Source organism: Bubalus bubalis, chromosome 7 (genome assembly GCF_019923935.1).
Source record: "Bubalus bubalis isolate 160015118507 breed Murrah chromosome 7, NDDB_SH_1, whole genome shotgun sequence".
NCBI classification, from domain to species: Eukaryota; Metazoa; Chordata; class Mammalia; order Artiodactyla; family Bovidae; genus Bubalus; species Bubalus bubalis.
In genome coordinates this window covers 1,155,188-1,170,451 of record NC_059163.1, presented here as the reverse complement: position 1 = coordinate 1,170,451, position 15,264 = coordinate 1,155,188, and the positions used below count along the sequence as shown (strand labels likewise).

At 57.4% G+C, this 15,264-nt stretch overlaps 1 protein-coding gene across 8 annotated transcripts in view; it reads right to left on the bottom strand.

Annotated features, from left to right (window-relative positions):
• Positions 1-15,264, bottom strand: part of NSD2 (nuclear receptor binding SET domain protein 2) — a 77,190-nt gene that overhangs the window by 6,384 nt on the left and 55,542 nt on the right. For 4 of the 8 annotated variants that reach the window (XM_025290521.2, XM_025290520.2, XM_025290522.2 and 1 more), the window contains 9 exons: positions 14,177-14,258; positions 12,996-13,120; positions 4,066-4,197; positions 3,855-3,978; positions 3,232-3,432; positions 2,321-2,500; positions 1,882-2,038; positions 1,549-1,754; positions 659-762 (listed from right to left, as the gene is read on the bottom strand). In XM_025290521.2, the coding sequence (XP_025146306.2) occupies positions 659-762; positions 1,549-1,754; positions 1,882-2,038; positions 2,321-2,500; positions 3,232-3,432; positions 3,855-3,978; positions 4,066-4,197; positions 12,996-13,120; positions 14,177-14,258 (1,311 nt within the window). Of the gene's footprint in view, positions 1-658; positions 763-1,548; positions 1,755-1,881; positions 2,039-2,320; positions 2,501-3,231; positions 3,433-3,854; positions 3,979-4,065; positions 4,198-9,669; positions 10,735-12,995; positions 13,121-14,176; positions 14,259-15,264 lie in introns of those variants that run through there. The other 4 variants (XR_003110734.2, XM_044946296.1, XM_044946297.1 and 1 more) reach the window with 4 other exon arrangements.

The following is a 15,264-nucleotide window of genomic DNA, read 5'->3' as shown; positions in this document are numbered from 1 at the left end:
GGGCGCAGGAAGAGCAGCCGGGAGGCTGTGGTGAGAGGCACCTGCTCACCGGTGCCCGGGTGGGGCGGAGGGGCTGGAACAGCCTCGGGAACCCCAGCACCACGTCACATCCCCTGTAGTTCCGTTCCAGGGGACTCATCCCAAAGCGAAGGCTAAATGCACGTTAGTCACAGACGCTGACCACGGCCCAGGTATGGGGAGCCAAGACGGAGCCCCTGACCTGCCTCGAGGCACAGCACGGGCGCCCACCCTGGCGGCACGGACCCACCCGGGGCCCCGGCTGGCAGCACGTGGGAACATGGCCCCTGCCCCGCCGCCTCGCTCCCCGCACCATCTGAAGAAGGTCCTCCTGGGTCGGGGGGCCTGGGCTGACCACCTCTCATCTGGGCTTATGTCTAGCGCTCGGCGGCAGCGAGTGGGGTTCAGGAGGATGGCCTGTCGTTCGCGCCCTGCTCTGGGCAGCCGGGCCAGCGCTGCAGTTCCACGGCTGACCACTGGGCTGAGCGCAGGCCTCCTGTGGGAAAGCCCTGCCCGCACCCTGGCCTTGAGCCAGAGGACACATGGCCAGTGGCAGCACCCACTCCCGCCTAGCACACCCGGCGCAGCTGTCCAGGAGGGACGCCTGCCGGGAGCAGCCCAGCCCCGCCGGAGCGGTCACCTTGATGTGCTTGTAGGGCGGGGGCCTGCGCTCGCTCTCCTGCGTCTCTCGGGCTTCCCTCTGAAGTTTGATTTCACGGAAACGCGCTTCAGCTTCTTGCAGTGCTAAAAGTCAACGAAGTGCCAGTAAAAGATTTTAGCAAATAGATACGTCCACCCATTACGGTCTGTACGTTAATGACTTTGTCTAGACTTTCATCTCACTGCCAAGTGTTGTCTCTGGTCTCCTTAAACCAGGAGGAGGCCACACGGCACCCACACAGACAGGGGCGCAGGACTGCCAGCCAGCAGCCAGCTTAAGAACCAGGGGGGCTCTGCAGGGCCTCCGGGCAAGGGGCGCTGACCCTGCCCTTGCCCAGCCACCCGCCCGGACCACCTCTCCTCGAGAAACCTGGGTGGGCCGTGTGCAGGAGCAGGGGCGGGTGCGCGGGGGGGGCAGGCTGCCTCCCCAGGGGGCGAGTGCCCAGGCCCCCTCACGTGCTGCCCTTCCTGACCCCTGCGTCCCCCAAACGAGGCCAGCCCTCTGTGCCCTCTGCCCCCACCCGGCTGTGGGGAGGAGCCCCCGTGACTGCTGACGGGGCAGCCCCGACAGCTGGTGCAGCAGCCACAGACTGCAGTGCACTCCCCGCACAGGAAGGGCGGGGAGAAACCCCTGCAGGCCAGTACTGAAGAGAGCTCTAATGCATGCTGGTGGCGGTCACCACAATGTTAGGAGACTTATTAGATGTCACGTCTTATCCTCTGCTTCAACAAACCTAGCCACAAGCATGGAAGCTACAGCTAGAAGAGAATGCTGCATCCAGCGTTTCCCACAGAAACCAAACACTGGAAACGAACTCAGCATTAGCAGAGGCCCCCAAGCACCGTGCCCGACCCCGCGGAGCCCCGTACCGTTTTTGAAGACTCTTCCGATCCCTCTGACCCCCTGGTAGCGGCTGCCCCGGTCCCCCTCCATGTACGGGAACACTCGCGCCTGATGCGTCCAGTAATAATCTTTAGACCCAAAGAAAAACACAGGGAATTCTCCAACCTCGTGCTTCATTTTCTGAATATTTGGGGGGACATTTTTGGGATGGCAAACTTCTGCCGGCCACCATCTATTATAAATATTAAAAACAGGGTTCACAGACTCTTCAGAGAGAGTGACAGAATTTCACTGCGTTCAGCTCTGTAAAGGAAAAGAAGACAGTGACCGCGGCGGCGGGCGGGCGCTTCCTCCCCCACCTGTAGTTCCCGAGCTTCACCCAGATGATGTCCTGGAAGTGCAGCTTCTTCCCAGCCCTGCAGTCGTTGCAGAACCAGCTGCCGTCCGGCATCTCGATGCTCAGGCAGTCGGGGTGGAAGGCCGCCGGGCAGGACTCGCAGCACAGCAGGCTCCCCCCTGCAACAAGGGTGCCCTTAGCCCCCCCGCCGCAGCCCCCCACCCCAATTCCCGGGATCTGCGTCACACAGGAGCACGCTTTCTTTTTAGCACGAAAGCCATCCCCCGAGTCTGTGGCACAACCGTGGTTAACTCAGAGACCACGAATGCGACTACGTGGGCAAACACGGACCGAAAGCGGGTGGACAGAGCTGGAGAAGGGCCACGGCTGGCTGGCCCTCGGCGCGCGGCCCCGGGACCGCCCGGGCCAGCCACGAGCGAGCGCGGGGCTGGGAGGCTCACCTTTGGAGCACACGAAGCACCAGCTCACGTTGACGTGCGCGTGGTGCCTCTTGCCCTTCCGGGCGGTGAAGTGGTTCGTGCAGATGATGCTGTTGGATGCGATCACCGAGCAGCCCGCGGCCAGACACGCATCCCCTCCATGGTAGGCGACGGGGCACCGGACACACCGCAGCATCTTACCTGGAGTGGACATGCCCACACCCCACACCTCAGCGGGGCAGCCGGGGGGGCCGGGCCTCCGCAGGCTCACAGCGCTGCTGCAGAAATACCCCGGGGGCAGCAGAAGAAAACAGGGACTCGGGTGGGAGGGTAAGAATACCGTTAGGCGTTGTGAAGACACATTTCCTTAAGGCAATGGTGATTCAACAAGGTATCAGAAACCATCAAGCATTTAATGCTGTTTTCTAAAAGGAGGTCAACCAGGGTTTCTCAGCCTGGGCACTGCGGCCCAATAGGGGCCCATGGGGGCTGCCCTGTGCACGCCAGCAGGGACCCCCAACACCTCTAGACACGGCCTTATGCCCCCTGGAGTGCAGGCCCCTGGTTGAGGACCACTGGTGTCAGGAAGCAGACACCAGCTGCCCTTGAGTCCCACAGACTCCACACTGTACGATACAGATGGGACTGGACTTGAAAATATGGTTCTCACACATGAAGGACCATCAAAGCCTGAACAAATAGAATCTGTCAAAAGGGCTCAGGCCCTCCTTCCTCAAGTCAGCAATCATTAGGATGACATTTAAGGCAGGAAGAAGGGAAATCAGGAGGAAAAACCCTAACCCCCACCGCGTCCAGTCAGTGACAGAAGATATCTAAACCTACGTGGGGCAAAGCTCTCCGGGACAAGCCTGCCACCCCGTGCCCCCTCGATGGCTCGGATCTGGTCACACCCGCATGGAGCTTCTCTGTACCTTTCGATGGCCTTGGGTTCGAGGGGTTGGAGGCGTGGCAACTCAGGCAGCTGTGAAGCGGGCATCGGAAGCCCCGGCTCTCGAACACCGTCAGGGGGAACCTGCGCACGCAGGCCTCGTGGTAGAACTTCCCACACTGCGACACCACGCAGCGCTTGACGTCACTCTTGCTCTCCTTACACACGAAGCAGGAGTGGATCCCTGGCGGCCGGGGCGAGAAGGGGCGCGGAGCAGGGCTGAGCCGCCGCGCCTCGGGCGGGGCACCGGCTCCTCCTCCAGCCCGCCGGCCCTCGAGGGGCCCTGCCCGCGGGGGTCTGACCAGGCTGCCCGGGAAGGGCTGCGCCCTCCAACAGGCGAGCAGCTGCAGGGAGGGGCTCCTCCAATTAACACCCCCTCTCCTTCCGTGGGGACGGCGCCCCACAGCCGGCGCCGCGATCTCCTCCTCCATCTGGACCCTTTCCGACGAGTCCGGACGCCCTCGGCCCGGATAGGGAAGAGGAGGTGGGCGGTGACCGCAGCCGCATGGGCCGTCCACGCCCCTCCCCAGACCGTGCAGCGAACCGGGAGGCAGAGACTGTGCGGTGCGGAGAAAGGGGCGGGGAAAGGGGCGGGGCGGGACGTACCTGAGGTGCACTCTCCGCACAGGAGCCGCCCCTCCGGCCTGCGGGAGAGGCCTAGGCAGGCCAGGTGGAAGGCGCCGCAGCAGGGGCCCTCGCACAGCACCAGGCTGCCCGGCTCCTCGCACAGCTGTGGGGAGAGGGCCAGAGGCTCAGGGGGTCCCCGCGCCCGCCGGCCTGGTGGAGGGAGGCCGCCCCGGCCCGGCCCGCCCCTCACCTGGCACACGTGCTCCTTCCTGGCGGTGGCTCCGCGTTCCGACCTCTTAGAGGAGACGGACGCCTCGGTCTGGGTTTCGTCAGCGCTCTCGTCCGGGGACTCCGGGGGTTCGTCTCCGGGGCCGTCCGAGACCTGGGAGGAAGGAGGCGGACGACAGTTCACAGTGGCCGCCAGCAGCCCCGCCGGCTCCCCCTCGGCGTGGGCCCGCTGCGCGCGTGCACACACGGGGAGCGGCTCCCCGCCTGGTGTGCAGGTCACGGTGCGCGTGGGCACACGCGCCACCTCTCGCCATGTTCCTTAAAAATGAAGCAACTTTTGTGAAAACCCAGTTTGCTCTTGCAGGTGAGTTAGGACAGGCATGGGGCCGACGAGCTTGACTTTTCTTACCCGATCAATAAAGGGTCAATGATCTTAGGCTAAGAGAGACGTGTCCACACCCAACGCGGTGTGTCAGATGCGGGCCTCTGGTCGGATGGGCAGCGGCTCCGCACGCGTGGCTACAACGCGTGCTCCGCCAAGGGCAGGGGCCGTCGTCCGGACATGCGGCCCAGTAACTGCCCAAGAGCCCCGCCCACCCAGTCCCACAGCCTCCTCCCTGCGGAGGGGCGGGGGGGGGGGGGGGGGGGGGGGGGCAGTGTCTGGGAGAGGCGGGCAAAGGCCCCTTCCTGCTGCTGGACACAGCCTTTCCCTCACAAGACCAGCAACAGTAAATCTTTATGGATAGAAACCAATAAATGTTTAATCAGAAACCTTAAATTCAAATTTTTTAAAGCCTAAAAAATACATTTAGTATTTACCGGATGTTAGGCAAATAAACACTGAAAACTGAATTTTCAGCACAGCAGAAGTAATAAGCTAATTTCCTGGACACCTCAATAACCACACCAACAAGTAATTATGACCCAGGCTTGCTGTTTACCAAGAACACAGAACTAGAAACTCAATTGGGCCACGTTTCTTTTTAAAAAAAAAACCAACAAAATAAACCCCGCAGCCAGTTCATCCAATTCTGGTTATCAGTGGCACTCCCCCAGGTTTACCTCCCTGAAATGACAGGGAGAAGCGGAAGGAAAAACCCCTGACGAACAAGGGGCTTCTGCTGACTTGAAATCCGGAGTTAAGGCGTGCCCTCTCTGGGGTGTGCAGGCTGCCTGGCGTCTGCGGGCGGCTGACGGACGTGGGCCCCCGTGCCAGCCTGGCCACGCGCCTAGGCCTGACGGAGCCCCATCTCCAGAGAAAGCAGCCTGTACCTTTGACTTCCCCACCTTCTCCCACAGGAAGGAGACGGTGTGGACGGCCACTGTCGCCCGAGGCCCTCCCTACGGCTCACCGCCGCCTCCTCCACACTGCTGCCCCAGAGAAGGCAGCCGGGAGAACGCCCGGAGTGCAAACCCTGTTTGACGTGTGTGTCCGAGGCACAAACAGGGCGAGCCCCAGGAGGGTCTGCACTGGTGCCAGGCAGCAGGCAGGCAGCAGGCGGGCAGCGGCCCCCCGGCCCTGGCCCCACACGGCCACTGGAGAACCGACCCACGGGAGGGCCTTCACGGGGACTCCCGGGACAAACCCGGCGCCTGACCCACCACCCAGGTCCTCCCCTCGACAAGGCTGCAACAAATCTAAAAGCTAAAAAAAAAAAAGAAAAAGAAAAAATGCACGGAGAGAAAGACAGAAAACACAGACCAGTCCAGGGTCAGAGGAAGGAACAGCACCTTTTATTTAAGATTTACAGAAAAAGTGAGCACGTTTCCACTTGGAGATATTCCTAAGTTAACAAAGTCTGGTTTGAGGAAATAAACACGGAGTACATATTTTTGAATGGAAATATAAATGTTCAAGACACACAGGAGGCGCGTTTTCTGCCGGGCTCTAAGATACACGTACAGCAGCAGACCTCACAACAGTGCAGTCCGTGGCGGGTGGGGAGGGTCCGCTGGCATCCCAGCGCGCCCCTGCCCGGGCCAGAGGCCGCCCGAGGCCCCCCGCGCGCCGGCCAGGGTCTGACGCGCGAGGGCGGAGCGCAGGCCGGGGTTGACGCACGAGGGCGGGGCGGGGCGGGCGGCACCGGCTCCGGCTGCAGCTCCACCTCCGGGGCACCAGGGCCGGGCTTACTCGGAGACACATTCACCTGCACGGTCCCAACACAGTCCCAACTCTCAGGCTACGACCTCTAGGGAGGCCTCCACATCCGACAGGAGGCCCCGGGAGAGACGCCCAGGGCCGGGCGGGGGCGCAGCTGCCCCCCACGCACACCCGCTACCTACGCGCCCCGCGGCCCGCGGCGGCAGGGACACGCTCCTGCAGGCTGGCGCGGTCTCCGGAGCGTGCCAGGGCCTTGTCAGCGAGACACCAACGGACACGTGCGCCTAGGGAACAGGCGACCCGACTGCTAGAAGCGACTCGGGACTCCCAGCAGGCCCTACGCTCGGACAGTGTTACACAGTGAGGTTCACATCTTTAACAAACATCCCTTCACAAGGGGACACTACATCAGTTTAGATACAATTACAGACCTTGAGCAACACAGTTCCATAACCGACATCACGTTTTTGTTCGAGTTGCGCTTTTGTAAAGGGGAATCAGATCACCAGACGCACGTTCACAGAGGGTGGGGTTGACAAATGATGCAACGCCTGTGCCTGGGAGCTTTAATAAGCTTAAAACCAAAAGACTAATCTCAAACAGGTCTTCCAAGTTGACATCACAGTGAAGTATCAGGGTGGAATGAAAATAATTCGTTAGTCATTCATCACCTGAAGTGCTACAATGCAAACAAAAGTTATTGGACATGTGTTACAGTGACCGTTCCTGGCTGCCCCAAGCCCGGGTCTGAGTCGGGAGAGCACAGCCTGGCCCTGTCCTCACACCATCTGACCAGGCGGCCCCCAGAACCCCAACAGCCCCCGGAGGCGCCCCAGCAGGTCGTGGGGCTGCTGCTCCACATTCAAGGCCGGCCCTCGTCACAGGTGAAAACGAGTCTCTACAACGTCCTGTGAACCCAGCGTGGTCCCAGCTGCGTCCCCAGCCGCTGCCACCTGCAGAGTGGGCTGGGGAGGGCCGCTGGGGAGGCCCCGCTGGCGGCTGTCAGCAGAGGCTGAGCCACCGAGCCCTCCCCACTGTTGCCCCCCATCCACTTCAGTCATTTCTGCAAGGTTCAAGATGCCCTGAATAAGCGGTTAGCACACGCTTCCAAACACGCACTAAAGAATAATGCGAAAGACCCCACACCTACACCAAGGCCAGAGAGAACCGTACACGTGGACCTAACACGGTTAGCTGCCTGTGGGAGATGGTCAACCTCTCGTCACTGGCAAGTCAACCAGTAGTAACTTCTACTATTCTAGGTGAAACAGCAAAAACAGTACTTAAGAGGGTGAAAATCAACTTTACTGACCAAAAACCTAAAATATACAGGAGTCAACATACTTCTTGGGAAAAACAATGAAAACCAATCACAAGTTTGACAGCACTTTGAGAAGCCTTTTGTAATAACACAGTAGTATTTCAACTCTTTTAGCAAAAAAACTGTAATTTAGCTTCATAATCTAATAGATAAACTGGGTCCTCAGAAATTACTTCTGTTCACAGATTTTTAAAAGCTGAGGTGATAAAACTATTGATTTTAAAAGCATAAACGCTAGTTTCACACTGAGTCAAGGCAGCTCTCATCCAGTCTGACACACGCGCATCCCTGACCGAACAAGCTGAGCAGTGCACTGACAGGTGAAGGACGCGCCTCAGAAGCGGGAGCCGGACGGCTAGGAAAGCAAGGCAATCCAGTCAACTCGCGAAGCCACAGTGACCGTGTCCGCCGCCCCCTCTCCTCCGGGGAAGGGCTGCTCTCTTGCCCAGCTGGGCCACACTCCCCTGCCCGAGCCCTCCAGAAGTGCCCGCCAAGCTGGCACTGCCTGACCAACAGAGGACACGCCACACTTAAAGCGCTCACACCGCTACTGAAAGGGACAAAGTCCCAGCACTCCGTCTGCCACAGCGGGGCCAACGTCCACTCACAGCCATCTTTGGGGAGAGAACCCTAATTTTAAGCTCATACGTGGGCACCTTTTATGTTTCTGGATCTAGATACTAACCGACAGCCTGAGTTTTCTTCTTTACACCATCTCTGAGACTCGCTGGGCGTGAGAGCTGCCCCGGTCTGGCCAGGCTCACGCGCTCCCGGTCCTGCGCCGAGGCGAGCAGCTGGGCCCAGAGACCCAGGGGTGGCAGGCCTCCCCCTCCTCCACCCTTCCTCCGCTGTGTCCAGCTGCTCCCATCCAAGACCTGACCACCAGACCTTTTCAACTGGCCACCCTTGTCCCCCATCCTGGACCTGAAGCACTCCGCCCGGAACATTCCTATGGTTCTGCATGGACTTCCATGAAGACCACAGCGCTGGGCCTCCCAGAGACCACTTGGGGGGCAGTCTAACCCCCAAGCCTGTGGGGTGGGGGTGGGGCGGACACGCCGAGCGCGAGACACCCTCTGCTGGGTGTTTACTCTCAGCTGGGAGGCACAGCGACGCGAGATGCTGGAGAGTGAGATGCAACCTCCCCTGACCCTCACGAGGACGCCTCACAGAAAGGCAGCGAGGTGAGGCAGCCTGCGGATGCCGGGGCCGCTGCGCTACAGTCTCAGGGCCCCTGCGTTTCTGGAATGGCCACCACCTCAACTTCTGGACATCCAGACACACATCCACCTATGGCCTCCTACTCTGCCAACACAGGTGTGGCGAGTGGAAGGGGTGGTCACGGCAGGGTACGCAGTGTAACCAGATTCACCTCAGCAACAGGCAGAAACAAACAGCAGAACTGACTTCAGGAGTGAGGACCGCCCACGTCACACAGCACGCCGTCCACCTGCACTCCCGCACACACTACTGCTCATCTCTAAGCCCTCTCCAACCTGGAGCCCCTTCCACTCAGCTCCTCCAGAAGCCAGAACGCCCTCTGGGGAGCTTGGCTCCCCCAGCACCCCAAAGTGAGACGCCACTGTGTCCGGAGCAGAACGATGCAGACACAGCTGCCCTTCCCACTGGCCACCCTCCCGACGTCCCAGCCTCTCTGCCCAGCCGAGGCTCTCCGTGTGGCCTCACGCCTGCTCTGCGCACCCTCCCCACTCCGCTGATGCAGACTGCGTGCTGCTCGTGGGGCACACTGAGTCCTCCCCATCAGAGGAAGGCTCGTCCGTGGCCGACTGTGGTGGCAGCTGGTGGGCTGGCCACAACTCAAACTTCCTCAAGCTATCATCTCACACGAGCCTCTTAACTCTGGTCACAGGCCTTCCACGGGGGAGTTTTACTCTGGGTAGTGGCTTTTTGGACTAGGTCATGTTTACCCTGCTGTTTTTTGACATTTTACAATTTAGTGACTGGTTTTGGGGAATCCTCCACCATTCCTCTAGGAGCCATGTGACCGCGACCATCCTGGAGGCCCATGTCCCGCTATGTCCGAGCAGGGTCACCGGCCAGCCGCAGGCAGCGCCGGAAGCGGGGCCATGCCCAGCACGTGCCGCCTCTGGGTCTACTTTAGCCCCATGAGCATCGTGCAGTCCCAAGGACCACTTTGCATGCCAAAGCAAAATGTATACTTTTGGATAAAAATGGAATGATGATGGTTTTATTGTTTTTATTGTTATAACCATTATTGTCACAATAGCGAACCACTAAGTCCTTGCAAGGCGCCAGGCAGCCCGAGCGCTTTACATGCGGTACATCACTTAATGGTTTAGAATACAAGTGTCAGTGAGAAACTCGCGTTAAACGTAAAACACATCTGAAGCGTCTACTCAGCTTGAGTCGAGTGCTACGCGCCTGGTAGCATGAAGAGCCCCCCGCCTCTGTGAGCTGATGGGCACGGAGGCCTCTCCCCACCATGCAGACACATGGGCCCCTGGGGCACACCAGGTGGCCACCTAAGACTGAGACATTTAATGTGATGGCTCATGTTCTACAAAAGCAACCGAGGGAGAGGTGGGAGTGAGTAACCTGGTGACGGGACTCCTGGAGAACCGCTGCTGCAGCAGGAGGCTGAGCGGCTCACGGCGACAGTGCAGGCGGCGGCTCCACACGCCCACTGCAGCTGGCGTCAGAGCAAAGCTGCTCAGTGAGAAAGGCAGAACCAAAAGCCTGCTGCCTTTTATGCTGGAGGTTAGTTTGCTATCTACAGGGCTGGGCACACTCCATCAGCAATGGCAGCAGCCACCAGGACTCTCAAGTGTGCTGCCTGTTCTTTGTGTTGAAGGTACAGATGCTGACATTTTTTTCAATAAAAATTCAGAAAGTTATGAACTAGAGAAGAAAAACGACCTCTAACAGAGTGAACCCCTTCAGTGTCCTGTCCTTGTCTCAGGCCCAGGACAGCCCCTGACCAAGGGCACCCTTTCGACCACTGGATATGAACGTGTTTCTGTTATGAGATGAATGTGACTGGTTAAATGGCCTCGATTAGGTATCTTACCTTGGTCTTAAAATTTATGTTTTCTTCATTGTATGTGTTATTAATACCAGTAAAAACAGATTATCACACATCTTCCGTAACTGCCTGTGAAAGGAGTACCACTGAGTGTGCATGACGACACGCCGCCTGCAGCAGACATCTCGGAAAATTACGTCATGTTAAGTGCAGCACAGAGCAGCCGAGTTCAAATCCAGCTTGGCTGATGTGGCTCCCACAAAAGCTGTTACCATGAAGGCGAAAAAAATAAGAATTTGCTCTACTAAGGGAATAAGAAACGAAATTACAAAACACTCATATCCCATTAACTCTTCCCAGGCCTCTGCCATGCAAGCGCGTGACTCCCATCTGTCCTCCTCGCAGACGCAGCGCTGCCACGGAAGGACCACTCTGCCGTGAGCTTGACTGGCCACACACCCCTGTTTGAGAGGTGTTCAGACCGCAGCATGACCTGCAACACCTGCAGATACCAACCCTGTGAGAGCGCCTTATTCTAACAATGGCAGTGAAAGGAGAAACTACAAACATGCAAAGGGCACGTGACCCACCCCGCACGGGGCCAGGCGAGCCCTGCCAACAGCAGCCCAGTGGTCACCCAGGGCCTACTGGAACCGGAGCTGGTTGTTTAGAGGGTTTCTTCTCACACTACACTGCCTCTCGTGCTCAAAAAAGGCACTTAGCCTGGCAGACACTGTGGCCGCACAATGGAGTGCAGTGGTGTTAACACAGACACAGACGAGCCTTCTAGCTCACCTAAAGTGAGTTTTAATAAACAATACAATTCTGTAAAAATGAATGCGAGATTTATATATGCTGCACAGAAGTGGCTAACAGAAAAAGCCTGGTAATCTAAACGTTTTTATGTGAGAGACAGAGCGCACACTGTGGAATCTATGTATCACCTTCAAAATGCAGAACGGTGTCTGCGTGTATCATCTCAATGTATTTAATACATGATATATAGGTATTCAATAACCTATCTACTTCTGAAGTTCCAAAAAATTAAAAATCAATTAAGTCTAATGACTGTAAAATGCTCCATCAGTCTTCCCAAGCTGAGACCAGATGTCTCAGCCAGGGAGACAAGGATCGCCCTGGTCCGAAGCAACCCAGGGCCCCGATGGACGTCCTCCCCTCCGCCCACCGGCCTGGGGCGCTGCTCCAGGTCCGCACCTCTGACCCACATGCCTCATGACAAGGAACAGGAGACGAGACCTCGGTGGCCTCGTGAGTTTCTGTTGATGGTATCTGTCAACAGTAGAACTAAAAAAACTCTACCAAATAAGTGAGCCAAAGTATGGAACCAGAAAAATTCATTAAAAAGTTCTTTACCAAAATAGCTAACTGAAGAGAAACGGTCTACAGAACTGAAGCTTATGCTCCTCTTCTTCACAACTGCAGATCACCTTTCACTTAGCGTTAGGATACTTGGACAAGAAATACAGGAAAAAGCTTTGTACGGAGCCTGCCTTTTCACGTGTCAGTCAGCTCCAGGGGCCCAGAGAGGCAGGCTACTGCCACGTCTGGAGAAAGACTGCGTCACCTGCGCTGGCTCAACAACAGGGAGCCACACAGGCCTGCGGGCACCGTCCCAGCCCTGCACTCCCCCGGCTGCCCACCAGCCTGAATGCACGCAGAGCCCTCGCCCCAGAAGGCCTGCCCACCTCTAATGGGCACGGGCACCAGAGTGTCCCCAGCACAGCCCGCGCTGGAGGCCACGTCAGCAGTGCCCCCTGCTGACCTGCCTGCTGCCTCAGAGCCCTGTGCCAAACAGCCCACGGTGAGCGTCTCTTCAAAGACGTTCTAGAGACAGGACTCACGTCCACCACGAGGAAAGGACCACAGGGACCAAGGTAACTGCATGCTTCTACCTGAAAATAAGCTCCTTGGGCAGTCCTGAAACTGGGAATCCCAAACTCCCTCTGCACAAAAAAAGACCAGACCTCCATCTGGAGGCTGCCTCCGTTTTGCTTTTGGTCACACAGAGAGGCAGGCTTGATGGTGCTCGTGGCGCCGCAGCCCACGGGTGTGAGAGCCTCCAGCAGCTCTGTCCACAGTGCAGACCACCAGGCCCACAAAGGAGGGCCACGGCCACGGCAGTCCTGACTCACCTCACCATCAAGCACTGAAGAACACTCCAAGCTAAGTATGAAGCTGGAGGCCCGCGGCCACGGACGCACAGGGCCTGGGCACAGCGGCCCGCCCTCCTGGGGGTGGCTGCCCTAGGCCCACGGGGTCAGGTCAGGCCCGTGTGGAACATCACAGACCAACATCTTGAAGACAGGTTCCAAGCACAATGAAATGCACCCGTCCTGAAGTGCAGCCACACACGTGCACCACACGCCGGGCGTGCTTCCACATGGAGCACACGCAGCCCACAGAACCTATCTCCCACTATCAGCTCTGACCTCTACCCCACTTCAACGTGGGCAACTACACAGCCTCCGTGTGAGTGCGTGCTGACCACCCTCATTAAGATTTTACCTCGTTCTCAGTTAAGGACGCGGAAGGAGACGAGCTTTTGCTAAAGGTGAGGGTGGTGGCGGCCGCTGCGGGGGCCCGGTGGCGCTTCTTCAGGGGCTTGCAGGCATCAGACAGGTGTTTCGTGGCTGTAAGATAATTTTGGTTTATAAAATAAAGTTTGAAACCTTAAACCTTCAATCTCCTTCCTGCTTTCAAAGTACCCCTTTAATAACCGAATTTCTAAAGATGAATTTTCTGGGCATTAACTCTTCGCTATAGAACGATGAGGGCTGGCGAGCTGGGTGGTGAACGGCCCGAAGCTCAGCCTGGGCCTCGCCAGCCCACCCACGCCTGGTGCCAGCGCCCTTGCCCGTTTCTCTGCAGCCAAGCCCCGACAGATCATCTCCCCTACAAGCAGCTCAGAACATCCCTGAGCACAGGGCAGTCAGGGTAACCACAGTACCACTCTCACACTCAAAAGTATCCACTCCATCAGCAAATGTCCACTCTGTTCAAACTACTTACAAATACCCGTTTTGCTTTTGTAAAAAAAGTCTGTTCAATTAACTTTTAAAAACCAGTATAGTTCTTTATGGAAAATAAGGAAAAGAGTCACTTTCAATCTTCTCTTACTCTGAATTTTATTTTCCTTTTAAATTAAGATTTGGAGATGGTAAGTATTCTTCAGACAGATACATCAAAAACATAATTAATGAAAAGGTTAAAAAAAAGTGGTGTGGTGGCCTGTTCCCCTTTATTGCTTTGACAGCTATTTTCCCCAAATATTTTAAGCTAGTTTTTTCAACACATAAAACAGAGATAATTAGTCATCACTTTCACTGTAGCAAATACACATGGAGAACTCGGTACTAAACACAGTGGAATTTACCGCAACAACTCGTACCATCAAGTCACAAGCCTTGACATTTCTGATTTGAATCACTTTTCAAGTATAACTTGAAACTGAAGACAATAAAGCCGGGTAGAAGTCAGAAGAGCGACTTGGGTGAGCAGCAGCCGAGCACTGCAGCGACTTCCCACCAAAGCAAGGACCCTGTCGGCACGGGCGCCTCCTCCCAGCTCAGCCTGCAGGCCCGGCCTCCCGCTCACCCGCCGCCCGCGCCCGCAGGGAGGCTCCCTGAGGACGGGGCCGGTGCTGCACCCCCAGCCCGCGGGCCTGGCAGCTGTGCTGACCGCATTACCTGCCTGGCTCTTCAGCGAGGACGCTGCCTCAAGGGCCTTGCACGAGGTCGTGCGGGCTGTTTTGTCAGTGATCGTCTCTCTCTGTTACAAAAAAAACGAGAGAAAGGGAAGAAGGAGGGAAGAACAAAGAAAAAGCAAAGAATGAAAGCAAGTCTCCAATGGGAACCAACACGGGGCTGGAAAGCCGTACCGCAGAAACGCTCCTGGGGACACGGGCTCCGCACAGCCGTCCTGCAGCTGCACATCGACCCCTCTCCATTCACAGGGGCCAATCTGCCCCCCCGGCCACCCCACGCACATGGAGAGCCTCCCGTGGGGCCTCCTCGGTGCACTGCCCACCCTGCCCTCAGACTGGAGCGGACTGACTCAGAGGCAGCCACCCTCCTGATTGAGGCCAAGCCCGGGATAACTCCACCCTCTCTCTCACTGATGGTTTCCAGTTCTGAGACCAGCTCCAGATAAAGCTCACACACAGAGACCATGAAAAAGCACATTTCACAATGGAATAGCAAAAAAGAATGAACATGCGTCTAGTGTTCAAATTCAAACACTGTGGTCTGGACAGCACTGTGGCGCCGCTGCCCCAGGCCACCTGCCGCCCAGGAGGCTGCCGGTTCCTGGGCACAGCGCCTGGGCACACCTGGGCACACCTGGGCACAGCGCCCGGGCCCAGCGACAGGCACAGCACACAGCACGCGCCCTGGCCACCCGTGCTCAGGGCACACTGGGGATGACGCGCGATGCGGCTCAGTGAGCGTCGTACAAACCGAACCAGCACCACCCCTCTTCTCAAAATCATGCACTATTTCCTGAGCTACTAGTTAGTAAATTTCTATCTAGCTACTTCATATGAATTTTGATATTTCAAATGTCTGGGGTCACACTTTTAGGTAAATGATTTACACGAAGATTCCAAAGCAACCAGTGTCTGCATGGCGGCCAGTAAAGGACCACTTCCAAGGCAGCAGCCGGAGGAGACCCTCAGCCCAGGCCCCGGTCACTGGACACAGGCGGCTCAGCGCGGGGGTCACCTGGCTCATTAGCTGGCTCACTGCTGGAGCCGACAAGGGCCCTGGAACAACGCTCT